At 44.1% G+C, this 25,799-nt stretch overlaps 1 protein-coding gene, 1 long non-coding RNA gene and 1 other non-coding gene across 3 annotated transcripts in view; 1 reads left to right on the forward strand and 2 right to left on the reverse strand.

Moving 5' to 3' along the window:
* Fsd2 (fibronectin type III and SPRY domain containing 2) overlaps positions 1-4,087 on the forward strand; it is a 33,577-nt gene extending 29,490 nt beyond the window's left edge. Inside the window, exon 12 of the mRNA XM_052711849.1 lies at positions 100-4,087. Coding sequence (XP_052567809.1) covers positions 100-352 — 253 coding nt within the window. The 3' untranslated portion in view covers positions 353-4,087. The remainder of the gene's footprint in view (positions 1-99) is intronic.
* A 105-nt stretch (positions 4,088-4,192) lies between these two features.
* Positions 4,193-17,246, reverse strand: LOC128093933 (uncharacterized). Its single transcript, XR_008212801.1, has 3 exons — positions 17,002-17,246; positions 7,156-14,313; positions 4,193-4,492 (listed from the first exon to the last, which is right to left on the reverse strand). It is a non-coding gene; the product is annotated as an uncharacterized LOC128093933 (long non-coding RNA).
* On the reverse strand, positions 5,760-5,887 carry LOC128095842 (small Cajal body-specific RNA 15). The gene has a single exon (XR_008213440.1). It is a non-coding gene; the product is annotated as a small Cajal body-specific RNA 15 (non-coding RNA).
* Positions 17,247-25,799: the final 8,553 nt, after the last annotated feature.

Consider the following 25,799-nt stretch of genomic DNA (forward strand, 5'->3'; position numbering starts at 1 on the left):
GGGGCAAAATCGCAGGAGTATAACTCAAGTCAGTACTAAACACTGCAAACAGCTCACTGCAGTTTCCAAAGCTCTGCTGTATCGACATTGCACTTTCAGGCACCGGTATGAATTTCTGCACAACAGGACAACTCCAGACATAAGAATCACAGTTGCTCCAAAGAAGATCGGCATCCTGCTAGACTATGAAAACTCCAAGCTGTCATTTTTCAACGTGGACATTGCTCAGCACCTATACACATTCAGCTGTCAGCTCCACCAATTCGTGCATCCCTGTTTTTCTTTGGAGAAGGCTGGACGCCTAAAGATCTGCAATGGCATTTCAATGCCAAAGCATGTCGCTTTTTTTTAGGCCTTCTGATGGTGTTTCAGGTCTTCCTGTCCTCTCCCTCGGTCACCTTGCTGGCTGCCCTTGGTATTCAAGTTTGCTGCGGCCAGCACAAGCTCAAGTTCACGGTAGTGCCTGGTAGATGGTGCACTGAGCCCATTTCACCTGATGTGGACTCATCCTGTGTGCTGCTCCCCGTGCGATGCCAGGGGAGCCATTATCAGACCAGGCTGTCAGATGCGGGGTCAGACTCTGAACTCAAAGGGCTCTTGTGGGGTCAAACTGCACTTGTCTGTTTGTGGACATGTAAAGTATTTTCAGTCTCCCAACCTATAGATCTAGGGATTGGGTCAGGAAGTCATGATGGCTTCAGTAGCCCCCGCACATTGTGACATTACACTATTTACTAAGAACAGACCCAAGAAGGCAAAAAACTCTGCAGAAATACCATTTTGTATTTTTCCTTGTACCAGGAAGTCAGGTACTCGTCTCCAGACCATTGTGGTAGATTGAGTAAGAATGGCCCCCACAGGCTCATCTATTTGAATGCTTGGTCATCAGAAGTGGCACTGTTTGAGAAGGATTAGAAGGATTAGGAGGTGAGGCCTTGTTGGTAACGTGTGTCACTGGGGGTAGGCCTTGAGGTTTCAAAAGCCCATGCCAGGCCTAGTCTGCTTGCCTGCCTGTCGATCAGGATGTACCTCTCAGCTCCAGTGCCATGAGTGCTACCATGCTTCCCGTCATGATGATAATGGACTATGCCTCTGAAACTGTAAGCCAGCCCCCATTACATTTTATAAGAGTTGCCTTGGTCATGGTGTCTCTTCACAGCAATAGAATAGTGACTAAGACAGAAGTTGGTACCAGCGACTGGAGTACTGCCATGACAGGCCTGACCATGCTGTCTGTTGGAGGGATATGGAAGAATCTGGGACTTTGAACTAAAAAAGTGGTTGGACGTTTAGGTGGGGCTTAATGGGAGCATGGAAGACAGTGCTGAGGGTGATTTGAATGGTGGGGGCCCAGATCAAGAAGTTTGAGAGGGGATGAATATTAGTAAGTGACCTACAGACCACTCTTACACCGTTTTGGCAAAGACTCTGGCTGCTTCTTGCCCTTGCCTAAAATTCTACCTGAAGCTAAATTGAACTTCTGGATTAAGAATTTATCAGAGATTTCAAGACAGCCTGGCATTGAGCCTGTCATGTGGCTATTAATGATTGCTCTTATGCAAATTTACAATGAAAAGGAATAAGAGCAAAGAAAATTACAAAATGCAGTTTGAGGAGAAAAGGAGCACTGGGAAAGGTTTGTTAGAGCCATGCCCTGTGTTCAAGGAGACGAACCGTTTAGAGAAAAGCCTGATGCTAGTTGAATAGAGTGGGACCTCAGGGCAAGAGCACACCTAGCTAAGCTTCCAACTTGTGAAAGGGATTAAAGGAAAGCTTCAACAGTGAAGGAAATCATCCACAACAGGAAGCTGATGCAAATGTAACTGAGTGAGGGGGCCATGTTCCAGCCCCATCAAGCAGTAGAACTTGGCAGCTTCGGCCACGTAGTTTAGCTTTTGTGTTTTTTTTTTTGTTGGTGGTGGTGGTGTTTTTTGAGACAGGGTTTCACTGTGTAGCTTTGGTACCTTCCTGGAACTCACTCTGTAGACCAGGCTGGCCTCGAATTCAGAGATCTGCCTGCCTCTGCCTCCCAAGTTCTGGGATTAAAGGCATGCGCCACCACCATCCAGCTGTGGTTTGGCTTTTGAGTCAAGAATACAAGGGTTTGTGGAATCTTCCTCCACAGCTAAGGATATCCACTGAAGCCAGATGTGTGTCCCTGCATGGAGGCCCAGAGAGAGTGTGAAGCTGTAAAGGTTGACACCTGATTACCTTGAAAACCAAAACATGTTGGGGATGCCAGAGCTGTGGGATACCTGCCAAGGAAAGCTGCTAACAGGGAGTAGAACCAGCCCGAGAGAGACATGTGCTGCAGTCAACATGACTGAAAGGAGTTGGGGTTCTGAAGAGTGCTTTGATATAGACATGGAGATACAGAATTTAGTTAGCTCTGCTGGGCTTAGGTCTCACTTTGGTCCAGTATTTCCTCACTACACTCTCCTTCCTTTGAAAAGGTAATGTATATTCTGTGCCACAATATGTTGGAAGGAAGTATGTGATCTGCATTTTGATTTTGATTTTACAGGGGTTACAGTTAAGAGATTGTCTTGAGTCTCAGAAGAACTCTGAACTTGTAAATAGTGTTAGGACAGCAGTAGAGGAGTGACTAAGGCAGCCATCCACCCCCATGTTCCTAACAAGTTGGCAGCACCGTGGCAAGTTCCTCCCAGTGTACATGTTCTGTAACACCTGGTCTTCTCCTTCACGGTGGTCCTAACACCACTCTAATTTTGAGATTACCTCTATGATGCCTAAGGGCAGGACAGTTGTGCCTTGTTTATAAGTCGACCTTGGGGGCTAACACATCCACAGGTGCACACCCATACATGCTGCGTAAACAAGGGCCTTCTTCCTCCAACCACTGCTCTTTGGCTTCATGTTGCTCTTGGTGGGAATGATGGCAGGGCTCTTTCAAAACTATAGCAAAGCACCTATGGTGGGAGGAAGAAAACCTTAAGGCAGCGTGAAGGAACAGAAGGCACCTGCGGCTCAGAGGAGCATTACTTACACACTTACACTTACACACACACACACACACACACACACACACACACACACACACACACGATCTACTTGTGAATGGGGCCAGAGATAGATGGAGATATAAGAAAGAACATTAGTGATGATTCATTCTAGGTATTGTTACAAAATGTAAGCAGCCAGATTTGAAACCAAGAACTAGGTCTGATTGCTATTTTGTACCTACTTTGCCTAAAACCTTATGGACCTGTTTCCCTTCAGGCATCATGACAAACCTAAGTGCCAAGTAATAAATGACACATGGTATATTTATGATGTTTCAAAGTAATCATCAGCCCACCAAAGTCAAAGCTGGGTCCTAATGAGAAGAACACACTCTAGCCAGCAGCTCTCAGGTGCCATTTAGTGACCACGGTACCTGGCTCCATCAGCTGCATTCCTGGCTCCCCTGTTCACATTTCCAATATCCTGTGCATGTCACTGTCAGAGCTCAGGACTCCAGCTACAGAGCAAGAAGTCCACTTGTAAAACAGCAGGAGACTGTTGAGTCCCATGTCCCACGATACCACCCAACACAGGAAAGTCCTACTCTGACTACCCAGGGTTTTGTTGAAGGGAACATCCTTCTCTTTAGAACTAACTTTCTTTCTTTTTTTTTGGTTTTTCGAGACAGGGTTTTTCTGTGTAGCTTTGCGCCTTTCCTGGAACTCACTTGGTAGCCCAGGCTGGCCTCGAAATCATAGAGATCTGCTTGGCTCTGCCTCCCGAGTGCTGGGATTAAAGGCGTGCGCCACCGCTGCCCGGCCCCTAGAACTTTCTTTTCTAGACTGTCAAATTCTGACACAATAACTCTCATCTCCTGCCAGGCTATACTTGTGTGAGCACCAGTTCAGGCTACGATTATCACTTGAGAGTTTAACAGCTTCTCTCTGTGTGTCTGTCTGTCTCTCCCTCTCTGCCCTGTCCCCCACTCCCCCCCACACACCTGCCCTGCCAAGTTGGGCCTCTAACCTTGCACAGAACTGGCTGAAACTGTTAATGAAATATACATGTGTATACAGTGAAAGGTATTCTCAGCTACTGAAATAGAAACCACCAAATGGGAAAAATGGATCACAGACATGGCCAGTTTGATTTCAGAGTTCTAGTGGGAATTCCTGGAATGTATCACACAGAACACAAACATGGGTAAATGGCAAAAACATGACACCTGTTAAGATTTTAATACTTTTTTTAATTTAACAAGATATCTAGATCTTTGACATTTAAAATTTACCTAAACTAGGGGTTGACCAACTTTAAGAATCACAGTTATGAACCATAAGGAACCTTTGTTTAAGCATGTTATCTTCTTCAAGAAGAAAGGATAAATCTAAAAAACAGGGGGAAACCTGCTGGATTTTGTGATATATTCCATGTCCTTACAATCCCATGCAGAAGCTGATGAAACTAAATTTCAACCAGGGGCAGTGTTTACCTCACGGTCATGCTCAGCTGCAACCTGCTGATAAACCTGTTAAAAAAAAAACAAAAACAGAATAGCATTAAAAAAATTTTTTTTGTGTGTATGAGTGTCTGTATGTTTGAGACAGGATCTTACTATGTAACCCTGGGGGGCATCCTGGAACTTGCTATTTAGACCTGGCTGGCTTTGAACTCCTGCCACCACACCCAGGATAGAAAAGTATTTTTAAAAGCAGACCTCTATGACCACGATCCCTGACACTGGGCAGTTAAGCCAAACTACATTAACATCTGCTCTTCTCCCAGCTGTCCCTGTCTCACTGGGTAACTCCGGTGATGACTGGGTCACCACAAGTGCTGGCTCCGCACCCTAGCAAAGGGGAAAGAACCCATAAAGCCTTCACAGGGCATGGTGGGAACTAGCAAGCATTTAGTAGCCAGGCTATCCAGAATGTAACACCTTTAGCAGATAGAATGACAAGTAGTTAGGAATGTGGGATATAAAACAGTACTGACTTCTGGTCAAATTAAAGAGTTTTTATTTACAGATTTTTTTTTTTGTTTTGTTGTGGTTGGTGGTGACGGTTTGGTTTTGGTTGAGACAGTGTCTCACTAGGTAGCCCAGAATGACCTTACATGTGTGGCAATCCTCCTGCTCAGCTTCCCAAATGCTGGGATCACAAGCCTGAACCACCGTGAATGGCAAAAAGTGTTATGTTTGATTGGCTCCTGGGTCTGGAGATATGGTTCAGCAGGTAAGGTACCTGATGACCTGAGTTCAATCCCCAGAACCCATGTGATGGAAGGGAAGACCCTGCAAGTTGTCCTTTGAACTTTGTATGTTTATCATGGCACATAAACCCCCTCTGTACTCCCCACACACACACAAAGTAAAAATAATGGGTTCCCTGCTGGTTCAAATGATGATAATCACTTGTACGCATGCAGTGAAATATTTCTGAAGCATGTACTTGGCTATCAGTACAAAACGGAACAAGTTTATCGGCCGTTGGGCATTCTCAACTTCCCAGCCTCAAATCTGGTAAAATCACCACCCTACATGACTCACTCACCAGAAGCTGTACACAGCACAATTTACTCTGTCTGCTGTGGCATTCTGTAAATGCTACGATTCTCAAAACCTGCACTACAGGAAACGTCTTCTCAACTTTCTAAAAGCCCCTGTCTGGCCTCCAGGCACCTTCCTATCACTAGCAGAATGAGACTGTGTCCACTCTGGCTGGCTTTCCCCACTGCTCTCACCTGTCAGTTCACTCCAACTATCTCCTGTGGTAAGACAGCAGAAAGGAGGTAATGGCTGTTGGTAGATGAGTAGGTCTTGAATTTATTTTGCAAACAAGACCTGTTCTATCTACCTTTTCATTTAGGAGGCTAAAAGCAGAGTCAGCTTGACTTCAAGGACTCTTGTTTTCTTAGTCTCCAGAAGAATATGACTAAATCCACCAGTTAAAGCATTATTATTATTTAGCTGGGCATGCCTGTAATCCCAGAACTTGGAAGGTAGAGGCAAGAAGATCAGGAGTTCAAGGTCATCGTCACTACATAGCAAGTTTGAGCCAGCCTGGGCTACATGAGACCCTATCTGAAGAAACTAAACGGTAGGCATGGTAGCTCACCCCTGTAATCTCAGCACTTAGGAAGCTGAAGCAAGAGGATTGCCCCAAGTCTAAGGCTAGTCTAGACTACAAACCTGTTTTTAAACCACTGTTCTTAAAATGCCTAGACAGTAAAGAAAAGAGAATTCAGAACTTTAGGCATTAAGAGATCTCAATATTGCAGACACGGGTCCCTTACTGCCAATGGCTGACAGAGTTAAACGCAAGGCGACAGTTGGCCAGTCAGCACCTGTCATTAGCCAGGAGGGTACCGATGACCCGGCACCACTGCCACTCAAAAGAGCTGTGGCTGCATGGTTCTTGTCAAGTTCACTGTGTCCCATCACGTCACTGTTTTCTGCTGACACCAATCCTGGAAATAAAGGAGCTCAACTCACAGGTGGACTGACTTTTCTTCCTAGTCTCAGACTCTGTCAGAATCCGGTTTCTCTGATGTTTTCACTCACTCAAATTTGGTAGAATTAAACCACCATTTACTTGAGTTTTTTAAATTAAACAGGTGATTCAAACAACATGCAGTTACTAAGCCAAAATACTTCCATAGTATGAACTAGGACCCAAATCTGCCCTTCCCCCGATTCCTGAGCCTACATTTGGATCTTAAGCGATTTAAACAGACGGGTTTGGAGACAGGAATGTAATGCACCCACTAGGAAAGCACCCGGCCAACAAAACTTGAGTTTCCCAGTTGTCTCCTTTAACAAAACAGGAGCATACTTCTTAGAAATGGACCGACTGGATGTGGACATTACTTTCCATAAGCCTGCCCCTCATTCTGCCGTCTACTCTATTTCCTTCCACATCCCAAACACTAATCTGAAGGGGGAAGTAGCAAGAGAGAAGGAAGAAACAAGAAGCAACATCCAAAAGTACAGAGAGCACGTTGGAAAAAGTTAAGATACTCAATACTGTCCTTTTATCATTTACACTTTATAAACCATCAACTGATTCCTAGACACCTAGAGTGGACCTCCTCCCCTCTGTTCTCCTAATGCCTGTATGGCTCAGAATCACTTCTGGGAAGCACTGCCTAATTCCCACCTCTCTCAAGCTGAGTTACATGCCACACACTCACCGTTGACAGAATACTCAAGTAGCGATATTACAACCACTGGCCTGTGTCTGCTCCCCTTGAATTATGCATATCAAAGGCATGGTTATGGCTGCATAATCTCTGAATACTCAGAGCATGGAAACAACTCCCTGCTTTCAGGGAACTCATACCTGTAGAGAAACACAAGACATCAAATTAGCTTACAAATCAAAGGAAAAGCTTTTTCATTAGAAATCAAAGCACTGTCAAGTGTATGCTCTTGGGGGCTGTGGGATGAGGTTAAAAACATGGACAGTACTTCTCTTCTGTTGAAATACACCTAGGGGCCTGACAGTCCCATTAGTAACTGTGGTGACTTCTAATTTGTGCCGAGCGAGTGCAGAAGAACCAAGGGTGGTAGTGAGTGTGATACAGAATGGCCCCCCATTACTACAAGAAAACTCTGGCACTCACATTTAATACTTGGTATAGTTCTGATATCTGCAGGGCCAGGCTACACCTGCCCCCCCAACCCTTATAAACAGGACTGGAGGTGGCTAATAGCCTAGTGACCTTTGCACTATCTATATGACTGAAACCACACCAGATCCTTCCCAAAGCCCTTTAACACATGTAATCTATCTACAGAATTTATCTCTATAGAAGAGGTGACATGTACTTTGAAAAGAGTTTCAATGTAATTATACCTTATTGTGCACACGGGATTGATAGTGTTACACAAGGAAACTTTTTTTCCAAATTGTACTATCTTGGGTTTTTTTTTTTGTTTTTTTTTTTTTTTTCAGGACAGGGTTTCTCTGTGTAGTTTTGGTGCCTGTCCTGGATCTCGCTCTGTAGACCAAGCTGGCCTTGAACTCACAGAGATCCGTCTGCCTCTGCCTCCCGAGTGCTGGGATTAAAGGCATGCGCCACCACCGCCCGGCTCCAAATTGTACTATCTTAAATATGCCTAAAATAAACCACTTTAGGGTCACACTCTAGAAGTTTGAGCCAACGCCAGCTACTGAGTCATGCTGAACCAAACTGCCTTCTTGCCTCACATGGATTGACACTGCTGGCCATGGTGTTTGCAGAGGCCACTCCCACAGTTTATAATCTAAGGTTTTTGTAGAGGAAATTATACCCTGTAAAGGTAATGGCAAACTCGTAAAGACCACAGCTATTTACTGGATTCCTTTTTCAATGTGAAGTGTCTTTAAAAATCATCTTATAGACCCCCTCACAAAGTGACAGAAAGCAACAAGTAACTCAGTACTTAGCAACAGTCCTTTTCTCTAAACAACTTTGCTCAGATTTAAATATTCTGAGAGGAGAAATCCAACAGAAGCACTCATCATTTCATCATTACTGAAATCTCATCCTTTTTTTTTTAATTACTTTATGTGCATTGGTGTGAAGTGTCAGATTCCCTGAACTGTAGTTACGGACAGGTGTAAACTGCCATGTGGGTGCTGGGAATTGAACCTGGGTCCTCAGGAAGAGCAGCCAGTGCTCTTAACCACTGAACCATCTCTCCAGCTCCTCATTCTTTTCTAACAAGGCAGTGAATGGTCAGAATTTTCATAGTGGGATCCTGAAGTCCATTATTTTAGGCCAGAAATGTATTTTCCCAGCTCTTCAAAGTACCCTAAGCCAATTTCTCAAAAATAACATTTAACTGACAAAGATTTCTACATAAGAGTTTATGGGTTCTCCCCTCCTTCCACCTTATATGCTGGGGATCAAACCCAGGGTCTTGCTCACACAAGGTACCCACCTTGCCAGAGCTACATCCCCAGCCCAATGTAAGAAATTTTAAACAACACTTACCTACTTACATAACTACAGTCAACAACAGGCGTGTTTTTGTATACTTACCAATTAAACATTCATGAGCATGCTAAAGAGAGAAGGGAGGTGGAAACGGAACGGAACACAGCTGGTCACCAGCAGAAGGTAAGACACAGCTAACGGGCCAACAGAAGGAGCAGAAATGGAAATGACTTGTCGCTGGTCCACGTCCCAAGCCAATGAACTGGTAAGTCTCTAGAAATAGGTCTGAGTCATTTACTTAAGACAATAACAGCAGTGAAGGCTGGGGCTTCGGCTTGCACACATGTTTGAGGCCCTGGTATCGATCCCTAGCAGGAATGACAGGCAACAGGATTGTTAAAGAAAATACAAAATGTAAGCCCATTTGTATCCTTGTGTCTAGAATTATACAGCTTCTAATACTGTGCATATTACTGCATTTCAGGTGCTACTTCTGCCCATGTCACAATTCAACATATACATTTGCCTATACAACAAAACGTCATTGTGAGCAATATTATATGGGTGCTAGGAACCAAATTCCGATCCTCTGTAAGAGCCACAAATGCTCTTACCTACCGAGCTATTAAACTGGTATCTAAATGTCCCTCACCACCCTCTTCACTCCCTTAAGTCTCCAACCTCCTACCCATACACCCATACCATCTTAAAGCAATTTAAAAGCAGTTTGCATAGACTACTGTGTACAAGGATTCTGAGCTGGAAATGAGATTTTAGTCATGACTCCATCCTTAACAAACCGTGCGCCTTCCCACCGACCGGTCTCCTTGCTGCTCTTCAGTTGAAGCTGAAATAAGATGTATTATCAAGATGTCTTCGTTCCATTTCTAATACCAAATGACGTTGCTGACATATTCAAGAAGCTTAAAAAATCACCAACTCCGTGAGTGTGCGCGTGCGTGGGCGCTTAAAATGACTGCTACAGGTGATTCCTCAAACAAGAGTCATCGACTCGGAATGCCTGGATCTGTAGAGCCGATACTCATCAGCCCTGTGAATGTGAATACGTACGTGTGTATGCATGTATGTACGTACTATGCATGTGTGTGTGCTTAAACTTTAGTCTGTGTGAGTGCGTATGTCTTCTTGCACATTTACCCACTACCGCAGCTCCGTGGGCTTTCAATCCGCTTTTAAAAAGAAATGGAGAAAATAAAGCACAGAGAAGCAGGATCGACGCCTGGGTAGCTTACCCATCTCTTCTACTCCCATTCCTCTGACGCCTGCCACGCCAGCCAGCCTACCGGGACAGCGTCGCCGCCGCCGCCGCCGCCGCCGCAACAGAAGGCCAGATGATGGCCCAACTTCACGCGACAAGAGCTGCCAGCATCAGGTGTCTGGCTCCTGGTCTCAACTTCTCTCTCCTTCCGGTGGAAAATTAGTCCCCTTCCGGTCTCGGGCGTGGGGAGGAAGTCCCGCCTCACGCAGCAGCGCGGCACCAATCACTGGCTTGCTGCTTGGCGACAGGGCCCCGGAGACTTAGGGACAGGCTTTCGGTTCCTGGGTGGGTGTGGAGGGATGCTCCACGGCTTGAGTGTGCTATTCTCAGCTTCCCCCGCAGGAGCCACCTCGGGAACTGCAGCATGCAGCCCCGCCCCGGCGACGCTCCTTGCGGCCTTGCGCCACCCAGCCCTGGCTGTTAAGCTTCTTAGTGTTGTTCAGTCTTGCCACCCTGCTTATAGAGCACTGTCTGCTCTGCACCTCCATGAAGCCTTTACTCGGTAGCCTTTTTCTCCCCCGGGCTGCAAGCTCATGCATCTTCGCAGAGGAAGGGACAGAGAGCGTCCTGGCCTTCCTTGGTCGGGGACGTGGTAATTTTGAGTCTAAGAAAATAAGTAAAATCCCTTTTGGATTCGGTTCGTGGGGGGGGGGGGGCGCGGGGGGGGCAGGCAGCCCCAAGAAGGCCTCAAATGCTGAGAGCTTAAGCCACAGACTTGTTTGACATTTGCATCAGGCTTCCTCTGTCGTTTTGAACAGATTTCTTTGCCTTAGTTTCCGGTGATTGCTAGAATCATGTGTGAGCTATGTCTTGGAGGAGCCTCACCCCGTTCTGTTGTTCTCAAACGGCCTTCTCCCTATTTCTGCTTGTTTCTGTGTCTTAGAAAAACATCAATGCTATTGGATTAAAAAGCCCATCTGGTTCCAGTATAACACATGTGCAGTGTGGCCTTATTTCCAAGTAAGTTCACATTGTGAGGTTACAGGAAAGACATAAACTTCAGGGGCGGCACTAGCCACCCCAGTACGCTGTCAGAGTTCTCCAGAATATGCAAACCAAAAGCTGGCTGTAGGAATGAATTCAAACAGTTTCTTTGGAGCCAGATTTTGAAGCAAAAGGAACAAGATAAGGAAACAAGAATTGGTCCATGAAAGCAGGTTTAAAAAAGAAAGGATCTTACATACAGTCCAAGGTGTTGGATTTTATATACAAAATCAAAAGCAAAAATGTTAATTTGTTACCAGTTTGAGCCAAACCCATTTAATTTTTCTTACTCATTTAAGAAGATGTAACTTTCTGGGCATGGTAGCACACTCCTTTAATACCAGCCCTGCAGGAGACAGAGGCAGATCTCTGTGAATTGAAGGCTAGACTTGTCTCAGTAAAGAGTTCCAGGCTGACCAGAACTACACAGTGAGAAGGAGGAGGAGTAAGAAAGACAGAGAGCCAGGGAGATGCAGTGAGACCCCACTCTAGGCATGGCCTGTGCTTTTCTCACCCTGGAATAGGCACCCTGGCTCCTCTGCCTGGAACACTGCCATCAAGTTGCACACATTTACCTGCCTGATTTGCTGTCATGGATGCTGTATTTTAGCATAAGAAAATACTCATCATTTACTAGCCTTAGTGTCTTAGTTGGGGTTTCTATTGCTGCAACGAAACACCAGGATCAAAAAGCAAGTTGGGGAGGAAAGGGTTTATTTGGCTTACACTTCAGCATTGCTGTTCATCACTGAAGGATGTCAGGACAGGAACTCAAACAGGGCAGGATCTTAGAGGCAGGAGCTGATGCAGAGGCCAAAGAGAGGTGCTATTTACTGGCTTACTTCTCATAGCTTGCTCAGCCTGCTTTCTTATAGAACCAGGACCAGCAGCCCAGTGATGACACCACCCACCATGGGCTGGGCTCTCCCCCATCAATCACTAATTGAGAAAATGCCTTACAGCTGGATCTCAGGAGGCATTTCCTCAATTGAGACTCCTTACTCTCTGTTGACTCTAGCTTGTGTCAAGTTGGCACACAAAACCAGCCAGTGCAGTTAGTGTTTTAATTACTAAACCTGGCAAAGATAGCTCAAGAGAAAACTTGGAACTAAACTCACCTAGAGACAAAGCTCTAGACCGATCAGCAAACCTACCTTGCAGTCTATCTAGATAAGTGGTTCTCAACTTATGGGTCGTGACCCTTTTGGGGGTGTCTTTCACAGGGGTCACATATTCCTGTATATCAGATATTTACATTACAATTTGTAACAGTAGCAAAATTACAGTCATGAAGTAGCAATGAAAATAATTTTATGGTTGGGTGTCACCACAACATGAGGAACTGCATTAAAGGGTCACAACATTAGGAAGGTTGAGAACCACTGATGTAGATAGATAAAGCATTGGTTTCCCCAGAAATAATTAGAAAACCTATCACTGCGAGTTATTGTGTTAATAATTTAGAGATTTAGTACTATACAATTATCTTAATGGCTAACATTTTAAAATCCAGTATCTTCTTAGCAAAATGAGAATAGATAACAATTTGATGAAAGCTTTTTAGCAGAAACCTATTGTACACATGACTTAAAAGACAATTATTGTCACGAGAGAATGTGAATACCTATTTTTACTGCTAATATTCAACATGGTAGTGGATTTTCTATCCAGAGTCCAAAAAAGAAAGGCAAAATCATTAGGAAAGGGCTGGAGAGATGACTCAGAGGTTAAGAGCACCGACTGCTCTTCCAGAGGTCCTGAGTTCAATTCCCAGCAACCACATGGTGGCTCACAACCATCTGTAATGAGATCTGGCACCCTCTTCTGTATATATAATAAATAAATAATTAAATCCAAAACAAAACAAAAAGAGCATGGGATCCTCTTTTTGAGGACCAAGGTTCGGTTCTCAGGACCCACACAGCAGCTCACTACTGTCTGTAACTTCAGCTCTAGGGCGGCCCAAGAAAAAAAAATCATTAGGAAAGAAAGAATGAAAATACCATTTTCAGATGACATGATTTTCTTTCTAAAAAGATGATAGTGGTAAACTATTAGAAGGTTCAGCAAAATGGTTGCATAGGTTAATAGTTAAAATTTGTTATAAACCAGTAACAAAGTGTGAGAAAATGGAACCTATCCAGGTCAGCGAGATGACTCAGCTGGTAAAGACTCTTGCAGCCAATCCTGATGATCTGAGTTCAATCCAAACTCTGTGGTGGAACTGACTCCTGCAAACTGTCCTCTGACAGCCACACATGGGCTGGGGGGTGTTTGCACATGCGTATGCAAGCACACACACACACACACATACACACACACACACACACACACACACACACACACACACACACACACAAATAAATAAATGTAACCTTTTAACTAAAAAGGAATCCATCTAAAGGTGGCAATATAAAATACCTATGAATATACTGAACAAAAGGTATAGAGATTTAAGGCAAATATAAAATATTGTTGAAAAACAGTGATTGAGTAGGTAGGAGATTTTATCTTTTCTGCTGGGAAATTTCAGTGTTTTAAAGATAACATTCTATTGTAAATTAATGAAACATTTTGATTAGAATACTCAGAAAGTCTGCAAATAACTCTTAGGTCAAAGTATGTTATTCTTTTGGGACACCATTAGAGTCCATGTACTGATATTTAGAATCTGTTGTGAGTGAGACTGAGATGCATGCCCATGACTCTACTATATTAATTAAGTGCTAGTATTTAAAGCTATATTAGATTCCTTAAATTGGGGAGTGTGGGAACCGAGTCCAAGAATGGAGTCCTGTGAAAATTCTGAATACTTGTGAGAAAACCCCAAGAAAATAAGACAAGAATCTTGTGATCTCAGTTTCTTCAAAACACAGAGTTGTTTTTGGAATGTGTTTTCATGCTCCTTCAGGTGTAGCAGTTAGGGCTGAGTTTACTTCAGCTGCTGTTAATTCACGTGCCTCTATAGGAAAACACATGTGACTTGTCCTTGTTTGAACCCCTTACTTGTGTGACTCTTCTTAACCCTCAGAGTATAAATTGTCTGTGCTCTGAATAAAGTTGGCTATTGCGTGAGACATTTGTCCACCTCGTTTTTAGGCTCCACTTCCAGGTCCCACTGCCTTTAGAGTGGTAAAAAGGAGCATTTCATATTGTTCTATGATCTGAAAAAACAAAAGTAAGAAACGTTAGGATAATCTTTTCTTTTACATTTGGACAGAAAACTGAGTGTGAAACTGTCTTGAAACTTGATACATTGCAGTGTAGATTTTAAACCACCTATCTGACAATGGGGATATTCAACCTCTACTCTTCTGGGATTCTGATAAATTGTATTTTGCTTGGAAATCATCCATTGATAATATGTTTTCAAACTGTTAGCCAACTACAGCAGAGGGTAAAATGGGAGGATTCCTGGAGTCCATGAGTTCCAGACTAGCGTGTGAAACAGCAAAGATTTTGCCACAAAAACCAAGCAAAATTCTGCATCTGACTGTTTACACTCTCATATGTGATCTTACACACATTTGCTTTCCTTTTTCCTAAATCAAGTTCATAGACATTTATTCTGTTCTCTCTCCATCATACAGGTCCTGGGAACTCAGGTCATCAAGTTTGGTGACAAGTGTCTTAACTAACTAAACCATCTCTCTGGCCCAGCTGAAATTTATGTTGTTGATGTCTTGAAAGAAGCAGCTTGGGGATTTAAACTTTCTGCTATAATTTGAATTTTTCTTTTTTCTTTATTTCTTTCTTTGTCTTTTTGAGACAGGGTCCTTCTACATAGCCCTGGCTGTCCTGGAACTCCCTATGTAGACCAGAATGGCCTCAAACTCACAAAGATCTGCCTGCCTCTGGGATCAAAGGCGTGTGTCACCATGCCTGACTCACCTTACAATTTTAGTTTTTGTAATGATTTTGTTTCCTCTTTTGCTGTTTTTCTAATGTCTTTTTGTTTGCTTATTTAAAATTTCTTTTATTACGTTGATTGATTGATTGGGTTGGGACTCAAGTGTGGAGGTCAGAGGACAACTTACAAATGTCAGTTAGTTCTCTTGTTCCACCATGTGGGTCCTGGAGATGGAATTCAGGTTGTCAGATTTGGCTGTATGTGTCTTTAACCACTAAGTCATCTCACAAGGACCATGTTGGTTAGTTGGTTGGTTGGTTGGTTTTAGCAATGCATTGCATTGTCTAAGTGTTTTATAATTTATCCTTTGGCTTACTGAAGGAAATCTTGGTTACTTCTAAGCTTTCTCATTTATAAATAAAGCTACTATAAACAACTGTGGTGGTTTGGATGAGAACGGCCCCCATAAGCTCATGTATTTGAATGCTTGGTCCCAGTTAGTGGAACTGTTTGGGAAGGATTAGAAGGTGTGGCCTTGAAGGAGGAGGTGTGTCCCAGTTAGCACTCTGTGCCTCTTGCTTGTGAGTCAGATGTAAGTCCTCAGTGCCATGCCTGTTTGCTGCATGCCTGATGCCTCACTCTCTGCCATGATGGCCATGAACTCTACTACCCTCTGGAAACGTGAGCCCCAAATTAAATGCCTTGGTCATGGTGTCTTATCACAGCAATAATAAAAGTAACTAAACTAACATCCATTTTCAAGGTTTTGTGTGGAGAGTTTTCTACTTCTCTAGGTCAATACTAAGGAAGGCAATTGCTGGGTCATGTGATAGGAACATACATTTTTTTTCAGTATTGGATTATTTTGCATTCCTACCAGCAGTGAATGAGACTTCCTATTGATTCAAATGTTCACCAGCATTTGGTGCTGTGGTCCAGGTTTTGGCCAGTCCAGGAGTGTACAGCAGTTTCTTATTGTTTGCATTCCTCTAGTCTGTGATGTGGCCATCTCTTCCTGTGTGTCTTTACCATATAAGCACATCTTCCCAGGTGATGTCTCTGTTAAGGTCTTTGGTCTCATCACTTCCTTTAAGACAACTCATTGGGACATTCAAGAATTCCTCTTCCTAAATGCTAGGCTATGTATAAATATTGTCTCCCACCCTACCCTCCACCCTACCTCCGATCATTTGGCTCACATCCATTGAAAATGTTTTACTAAAAATGTACTTTAAACTTTTTAAAATTAAATTATATTTGTTTACTTATTTGCTTTTTTTTTTTTTTTTTTTTTTTTTTTTTTTTTTTTTTTTAAGGCAGGGTCTCTCTATGTAGTCCTGGCTGTCTTGGAACTCAGACATCCTCCTAACTGCTGGGATTAAAGGTGTATACCACCACACCCTGATACACTTATTTATTTGTTTGTTTTAGAAACAATTTTTTTTATTTTATGTGCATTGGTGTTTTGCCTGCATGAATGTGTGTGAGGGTGTCGGGTCCCCTGGAACTGGAGTCACAGACAGGTGTGAGCTGCCATGTGGTTGCTGGGAACTGAACTCAGGTCCTCTGGTAGAGCAGCCAGTGCTCTTAACCTCGGAGCCATCTTTCCAGCCCTTATTTATTTATGTATTATGTATGCGTGTAGGTAGGGCATACTCGTGTCTTGGTACAAGTATGGCCGTCATAGAAACCTTTGGAATTCCTTTGTCCCTTTGCACCGTGAGGGTTTCAGGGTTCAAACTCAGGCTCTCAGGCTTGGTGGCAAGTGCCTTTACCTGCTGAACCATCTTGCAAGCCTAAAAAATGTGCATTTTATAGGTAGATATGGAGCCTATTATTTTAATCCGCTCACTTTATTCATTCATTTAGCAAACACTCATCAAAACGGCCTGTGCAGATCCCAGTATGTGCAGAGAATGTGCTGCAACCCTCCCCCGCCCCCCCCCACCCCCCCACCCTCCCACCCCTCACCCCTGCCACCCCCCGCCGCCCCAGCACACACCTGTGCACTTGGGGATGGTTGCAATACCTCTCGCGGACTGTTGTAACTGAGGCGCACTCCAAGCCGTGGGGCTGGCAAGGCTGCTGATTACTACACGGTCCTTGCTGAACTTTGGCGGACGAATGACGAGCAGACTAAGCAGAAACAACGAGAGGAACAAAGATTTCAAAAGTCCGGAAAGCCAGTGAGTGAGGGCACTGACGCTGGTGAAGCGTGAGCCAGGGGGAAAGAGCCGGAGCCAGCTACAAACATGGGGATACCACGTGATGTGTGTCGGAGGAGCCCTTCTAGCCTTTAAAGCTGCTGTCAGTGTGAAACCATCCCATTTCTAAACACGGGGTGGGGGTCATGGGAGCAAACGCAGCTTGTAGAAGGAACTCTGGGTGTTGACGCAGGAAGTCCGCTGAGGCTGACTTGATTCTGTTTTGTTTTGTGTTTGTGACAGGCACTCATTGTACAGCCCAGGGAAGCCCAGAACTCATGATCTTCCTTCCTCCGCCTCCCAAGTCCTGGGAGTACAGCTACTAAGCCCAACTGATTTGAGTCTTCCTTTTGCATTGTTTGTTTTATTGAGACCTGGAACTCACTCTGTAGACCAGGCTAGCCTTGAAATCATGGAGATCCGCCTGCCTCTGCTTCCAGAGTGCTGGCATTAAAGGTGTGTACCACCAGGCCTGGCCTTCTTATCCAAGCCCTCCCCACCAGGCCTGGCCTTCTTATCCAAGCCCTCCCCACCAGGCCTGGCCTTCTTATCTAAGTCCTCCCCACCGGGCCTGGCCTTCTTATCCAAGCTCTCCCCACCAGGCCTTGCCTTCTTATCCAAGCTCTCCCCACCAGGGCTTGCCTTCTTATCCAAGCTCTCCCCACCAGGCCTGGCCTTCTTATCCAAGCTCTCCTCACCAGGCCTGGCCTTCTCCTTATCAAGCTCTCCCTAGGGTTTCCACTTGCATCACTTTGAAGGAAGCTGAAGTGTATTTCTACGCAGCTACCAGGTGCCATCCTAGTCAGGATCATCCCCTCAAAGACTCTTGATTATCTTCCAGGCCCTTCTGAAAATATCTCCTCTTTGACACTGAGGTAGGGAAACTAATTTCTCTTTATTAATCTCTATTTGAGCTTGTCACGTAGTGTTGTAATTATTTCCTTAATAGGTGTTTTATTCTCACCATTATATCTGCTGTAACAAAACTACCTTGATCATCACAGTCAATTTTGCATCCAGGCGAGATAGAATATCAGGAACTGTCACACTAAATAGTGATAAAAAGAATGAGCTAGATGAAACAACAGATTGCAGGACACCAGACATCTGGCAAAAAGGATAGTTGTCTCCAGGGGAAGGAAAACCTGAGAGGGCCCTGTGATTGCTCAGGTTTACAGTTTTTACAAAGAGTTGCCAAGCAAGAGCAGAGGGAGGGAGAACTCCAGCAGAGCCCACTAGGCTCACAGAGGGGAAGAGAGAGATCTGAGAATCCAAGGGAAACCAAGGCATATAGAGTCTCTAGAACAGTGTACCCTTGGAGAACTTCTAAGGGGTTGCCGTGAGTATTCAACTGAATATTGATCAGCTTATGTGTGTCAAGAAACTACCTGAGCCTTTTGAGATGGGGTCTTTCTCTGTGGCCCAGGCTGGCCTGGGACTCTTGCTCCGCCTGAATGCTGGTGTCACATACATGCTTGGGTAGTTTCTTCCTTTTTTAAAAACTATTTCTACACTCTCTCATGTTCTTGAAAGATGGTCTCATGTACCTCAGGCTGACTTTGAATTCTCTTTTGTAGCTAAAAATGACCTTGAACTCCCGATTCTTCTTCCCCTACTTCCCAAACACTATTAGAATAACAGATATGCACCACCAGCCTAGGCTCAGGTAACTCCTTGACACACATAAGATGTTCCGAAAAGAACACAGAAAAAGAAAAGAAACTTAGTTCTCACCTGTAATCTCAGCACCTTGGAAGGCTGAAGCAGGAGGATTGCATGAGTTTAAAGCTAGCCTGAGCCACACAGTGAGCTCCAACATGAACTACTGAGTGAAACCTGGTGTTATAAAAGCAAAAGAAAGGGATGGAGATGGGGAGGGAGCATAGGATGGGGGAACAGAGGGATAGAAATTACCTGAGACCTGGAAGAATTCGAGCAAAAGGTACCCGTGTTCTGAGGCTATTGAGGGCACTCATTCCCATGATGAAGACTGGAAAATCTCTTAATTCCTTGAATATCAAAAGTGTGCTGTAAATGCCCTTGCTTTGTGCTAGAGAATAATTACTCCCACTCAAAACCCACAGATCTCTACCTCGCAAGATGTAAAAGCAAGATCTAGAAAGAAGAAACTGTTTCCAAGCTTAACCACATCTGTCAATAAAGCTCCACAAGCTTTGTAGCAATGCAACAATACACAGCAGCTAAAAAGTAACAGGACAACCTCTGATGTCCAAGTGAGGACCACTAGGCAGGCGAAGACCCTTCTTACATGTACGGTGGGGTGATACAGCAGCCAAATCCAGGTAGGAGAATGCAGCACATAGCACTGTCAACAGTGAATCAGTCAAAACGAACCAAGGACACAATTTTTAGAAAAAGATATTACTACAACTGTATACTACACGTTCAAAAATAACTGGATTAATGGATTACTAAAAATATCCCAATGGAAATTCTTGTGAAAAATGCCAGCTCATATTGAGATGAAACTAAGTTTAATTGGATCCACATCAGGTCTGACAGCACAATGGACTGGTGAATTTTAAGTGCTACAAATGAAACTATCCACCATGAAACAGAAGAAATATGGTTTGAAAGTAATGAGCAGTGTCAGTGAACTGTGGAGCAATTCCACAGGGCCTTGTATACTCGTTACTGTCCTTGAAGGACATGTGATAGGGCCTTGTATACTCATTACTGTCCTTGAAGGACATGTGATAGGGCCTTATATACTCGTTATTGTCCTAGAAGGACATGTGATAGGGCCTTATATACTCGTTATTGTCCTAGAAGGACATGCGATAGGGCCTTATATGCTAATTATTTTCCTAGAAGGACATGTGATAGGGCCTTATATACTCATTATTGTCCTTGAAGGACATGTGATAGGGTCTTATATACTCGTTATTGTCCTAGAAGGACATTTGATAAGGCAGGACAGAAAAAAAACATTTGAAAATTTAGTAGTCAGGTATAATGGCATATTCCTGTAATTCCATCACTTTAAGGGCAGAGGCAGGAGGTTTGCCACATGTTGAAGTCTAGCTTCATCTATGTGGCAGGCTCTAGGCCTGCCAGAGCTACAGAGAAACACCCTGTCTCAAAAAGGAGGAGGAAGCAGAGGGAAAAAGAAAAAAAAGGCAAAAAACAGTGACCCAAAAGTTTCTCAAATGGATAAATGCTATCAATCCACAGAAGAAAGATTAATAGACACCAAGGGATATGAAGAAAAATATACTGTATGTCAATTCAGAGCATAGTCAAATTTCTCAGGACCAGCTAAAGGAAAAAAATTGAACAGCAACCAAAAGGCTGTTCATGGCCATGCATGTACTTCCAGGCAGGTAGGCTATGAATTTGGGGGCAACCTGGTCTACATATCGAGGCACAGTATAAAAACAAACAAACATAAAGCCAATCAAACAAAAAGCAGGCCCATCTCTTGGACTATCGTCACAAACTCGCCACCCTTCACACTCCATTGCTTTCCCACCAACAATGAGCTGAATCTTTGCTCACCTTAAGCTGCTCCTGCAAGCATATTGTCAAAACAATGAAAGAGTAACTAATACAGTAAGTTGGTATAAAGGAGTTAGGTCACTGCTGTAGTAAATATGGTCTCGTGGTTTTTAGGCCTCTGGAATAAGGTGGAAGAGTTTGGAGGCCAAATTAAAAATGCCAATGAAAAAAACTTTAAAAAATGCCAATGAAGGGGTTCTCTGCTTTAAAAACAACTTCTTCAAAAGCAAAAACAAAACACAAAGACATGAACATGTGCTGTGGGTTGGTATGTCTATACTCTGTGAATATGCGTTGCTACCATTGGTTAAAAAAGAAGCTGTTATGGCCTTTGGCAAGGCAGAATAAAGCCAGGCAGGGAATCCAAGCAGAGAGACAAGAAGAAGAAAGGCAGAGTGAGAGCAGACACCAGCCTGCCAACCAAGGAGCAAAATGCCAACAGACTGGTAATGCCATGGCCAGGTAACAATACATAGATTAATAGAAATGGGTTAATTTCAGATGAAAGAGCTAGCTAGCCAGGAGCCTGAGCCATAGACCAATGAGTTTGTAATTAATATAAGCCTCTGTGTGTTTACTTGGGACAGAGCAGCTGCGGGACACAGGAAAACTTCTGGCTACAAACATGGGACGAGGAGTTGGTGGCAGGAGGTGGGGGAAGTTTTGGAGGGTGAGAGGCGCATGAGAGAGAGTAGAGTGATGAGAGTGAACTGAATATATTACATATATGCATGAAATTATCAAAGAACCAACATTTAAAATACTGCTTGGAAGAGAGTTTCCCAGGCCAAGCCTCTAAGGTGCACAGAAGCAATGGCAGTTGTGGTAGAAGGGACAGAACACATCTTGAGTTAGGAGCAGAACTTGTCACCTTGAAGGTGCTGGATTAGCAAGATGTGCAACATGCAAGAGTCATGAGGTGGTACAGGCTTCTGCCAAGGTTCCCAACGCTGCTAAGACCAGGCAATGTATGGTAGGGTCAGATTCCCTACAAGGAGGTTGTAAGAGGCCATTGTAAGTGGCAATGGAGACCCCAGGATGTTGGAGATGCTGGGACTGGAACATTCTGCAAAGAAGATACATGTGTAGATGTTTGTGAGGGTGTTTCCAGAGATAGTCAACTGAATAGGGAAGACAAACCATGCATGTGGATGGCATCATTCCTTGTGCAGGGCTGGGGAAAAGGGAACAAGGAGAAGCCAGCTGTATTAGAGGAACGTGTCTTAGGGTTTCTGTTGCTGTGACAAGACACCTTGTCCACGGCAACTCTTATAAAGGAAAACATGCAATTGAGGGGGCTACAGTTTTAGAGGTTTAGTCCATTATCATGGTGGAACACGGTGGCATGCAGGCAGACATGGTGCTGGACAAGGAGCCGAGAGTTCTACATCTTGATCTACAGGCAACAGGAAGCAAACTGTGTCACTGAGTGTAGCTTGAACATAGGAGACCTCAAAGTCCACCCCCCACAGTGACACACTTCCTCCATCAAAGCCATACCCACTCCAACAAAGCTGCACCTCTAATAGTACCACTCCCTATGAGATTATGGAGGCCAATAACATTCAAACTGCCACAGAGCAGAAGTGATAGAATGAACATATATATTCTGTCTATCAATAGAAAGTTCAAGAACCCAGGAGTTGTTCAGTACATGAGGTTGGATGTCTCAGCTGATCTTCAGTATACACTGGAACTGTCTCAGCTGGTCTTCAGTCTACACTGGAACTGTCTCAGCTGGTCTTCAGTATACACTGGAACTGTCTCAGCTGGTCTTCAGTCTACACTGGAATTGTCTCATCTGGTCTTCAGTCTACAATGGAATTGTCTCAGCTGGTCTTCAGTCGACACTGGAATCCTGAAGAAGTAGGCTCTAATGTGGTGAAGGTGCGATCTTGCCAGGGACAGCAAGAGCAGTCAGGCAAAGAGCAAAGCTTCCTTCTCTCTTGTCCTTTACATAGGCTGCCACAGAAGGTACGGCCCAGATTAAAGATGGATCTTCCCACCTCAAAAGATCCAAATTAAAGGTGGGTCTTCCCACTTCAAATGATTTAATTAAGAAAAACATTCCTCGAGCCAGGCAGTGGTAGCACACACCTTTAATTCCAGCACTCGGGAGGCAGAGGCAGGCAGATCTCTGTGAGTTCGAGGCCAGCCTGGTCTACAGAGCGAGATCCAGGACAGGCTCCAAAACTACACAGAGAAACCCTGTCTCAAAAAAACAAACAAACAAACAAAATTCCTCACAGTCCTACCTAGACATTTGGATTTTAGTTAATTCCAGATGTAGTCAAGTTGACAACCAAGACTGCCATCAGCCCAGTTGAGTCCTAGCATACATTTCTCTGATTCCTGACTATGGACCAGTGTGACCAACTATGCCTTCACCACCATCATGGACATATCCCTTCTTAAGCCACAAGCCAAAATAAATCCTTCAAAACAACAACAACAACAAAAACCCCAACTCATCCCTTACCCCAAATCATAGTAAGTTAAATAAAAAAAAAATTAAAGTGAAGTGTAGCAGGAATGTTAAAGAGTCTTATTAATAAAATCAAACCTGAGGCCAGTTATTGAGGTGAATGCTGGTAGATCAGATGCAGAACAAGCCACAGCTAACCTCACCTGGCCAACTTCTCAGCTGATCTTGTTTCCTCAGACTGGAAGCCTCTGAGTCCTCATCCAGAATGAATCTCAGCTGGACTGTGTTGCTTCAAAGCCTGAAAGCTTAACCAGCCAAATGCTTCTAGTTTCTGGTCCTCACGCCTTATATATCTTTCTGCTTTCTACCATCACTCCCTGGGATTAAACGCTCGCTTTCTGAGATTAAAGGTGTGAGTCACCATGCTTGGCTGTATCCTTGAACAGATGGATTTCTGCCTCTGGAATGCTAGGATTAAAGGTGTGTGCTACCACTGCCTATCCTTTATGTTTAATATTGTGGCTGTTCTGTCTCTGACCCCAGATAAGTTTATTAGCATGCACAATATTTGGGGGAATACAATACCAGGCTGGGGAAATGGCTTGTTAAGTACAGTGTTCGCATGAGGACCTGAGTCCAGATCCCCAATACCCTTGTAAAAAGCCAAGCATGGTGACATATATCTGTAACCCCAGCAACGGAGGTGAGTCCTGAGGGGGGCTTGCCAGCCAGTCAGCCCAGCTAAAACAGTGAGACCCAGATTTAGTAAATGACCCTATCTCAAAGAATAAGATGAGGGTCTCAAACAATAAGAAACAAAAATAAAGTGAGAAGTCTGAAATCAAGGAAAACACCCAACATTAACCTGTGACCCCCCACACATGCATTCACACATACACAAACACACATGCACACTGCACACGTATCTGCACACATACACATACACCATATTAAAAAAAAAGTGAACATGTATCTATGAATAATGCAAGATCAGGCAGGGTTAGAAATAACATTTCTACTTCAGTTACTTCTTAGGGGCGAATGAATCACGTAGTATAACTAACTCCTTTACTTAACCTAGATTTTTCCCGGTTTTCAGTTTTCTCCATTCTAGACTCTCACATGTGAATCTATGACTTTGCTTTGAGACATTTCTCATCCATGCCTACCTTCTGTGTAGGCTTCAAGGATGTTTCTCACTTCCGGTTGGTGTGAAGGTCTTGACTCTGTCCTCACAACTCCAAACTCAGCCCCCTCCTCCTTGGAACTTGATGGGGTGTGCCAGCAGAACAGGCCTGCAGAACCGGCCTCCAATCACAGCTTAACACATGTACTCAAGAATGGCACCTAGAAAAGCAGCTCAGAGTGGACTGAAGTGCTGGCTTGTGCGGACTGTGTGCTCAGAGTTGCAGTCCTCCCTTGTTTTCCGTTGTCTCTTCCTCCAGGAGGCTGTCTTAGTCAGGGTTTCTTTTTCTTTCTTTTTTAAAATCTATTTATTTTTATTTTATATGCATGGTGTCTTTTGCCATGGGTGTTGGGTCCCTTGGGACTGGAGTTACAGACAGTTGTGATCTGCCATGTGGATGCTGGGAATTGAACCTGGGTCCTCTGGAAGAGCAGCCATTGCTCTTAACCCCTGAGCCATCTCTCCAGCCCCCTTAGTCAAGGTTTCAATAGCTGTGAGGAGACACCATGACCATGGCAACTCTTATAAAGCAAAACATTTAACTAGGGCTGGCTTACAGTTCAGAGGTTCAGTTCATTGTCATCATGGTGAGAAGCATGACGGCATGCAGGCAGACATGGTGCTGGAGAAGGAGCTGAGAGTTCTACATCTTGATCCACAGGCAGCAGAAGGAGACTGTGTGGCACACTGGGCATAGTTTGAGCATAGGAGACCTCAAAGTCTGTCCCCACAGTGACACCCTTCCTCCAACAAGGCCACACCTCTTAATAGTGTCACTTCCTATGGGCCAAGCATTCAAACACAGGAGTCTATGGGGGCCATTCCTATTCAGACCACCACAGGCAGGAACACCCTGTTGGAAACAGTTATTAGACTGCCTTCTCTCAGAACGCTGCAGGTGATTAGCCTGCAACAGGCCAGGAGTAAAACTCCATGAGATATGTATTCTACTTTCTCAGTATCACTGGGAACCCACAGACAGTGGGTTTCTCTGTACAGTTACCAAAGATGAGGTGTGGAGTCAGTGAAGAGAAGGAGGAGACTGACATGATCTGAGGGCGAATCAGGTTGGCTGCCACTTTATTGAAAAGAGGCTATACCTTTTATACTCTGTAATTGTACAATAGTTTAGCCACAGGCAAGATTGAAAGCAGGCTCAATGATTCAGGGACAAAAGCGACTGTTAACTTCATTACAGCATTTTTCCTGAGACAAAAGTGGTAAATTCAGCAACTATCTAAGTGCCTGTTCTCTAAGGTTCAGTAACTCCACCAGGTGCCCTCTTACATCAATGGAATTGCCTTCCTTTGTGTCTTAGTCTTACTATATGGGACTATTCCCCTCATAACGCTCCCCAAAGGGAAGGTCCTAGTGGCTTACTCTTTTCCCATTATACCATACCATTCTGATTTCTCTAGACTTAATCACTGAACCCTTGCCCCTAATGGCTTCAGGCTCTGGATCTG

Source organism: Peromyscus californicus, unplaced genomic scaffold (assembly GCF_007827085.1).
Source record: "Peromyscus californicus insignis strain IS unplaced genomic scaffold, ASM782708v3 Scaffold_4__1_contigs__length_199733344, whole genome shotgun sequence".
Lineage (NCBI taxonomy): Eukaryota > Metazoa > Chordata > Mammalia > Rodentia > Cricetidae > Peromyscus > Peromyscus californicus.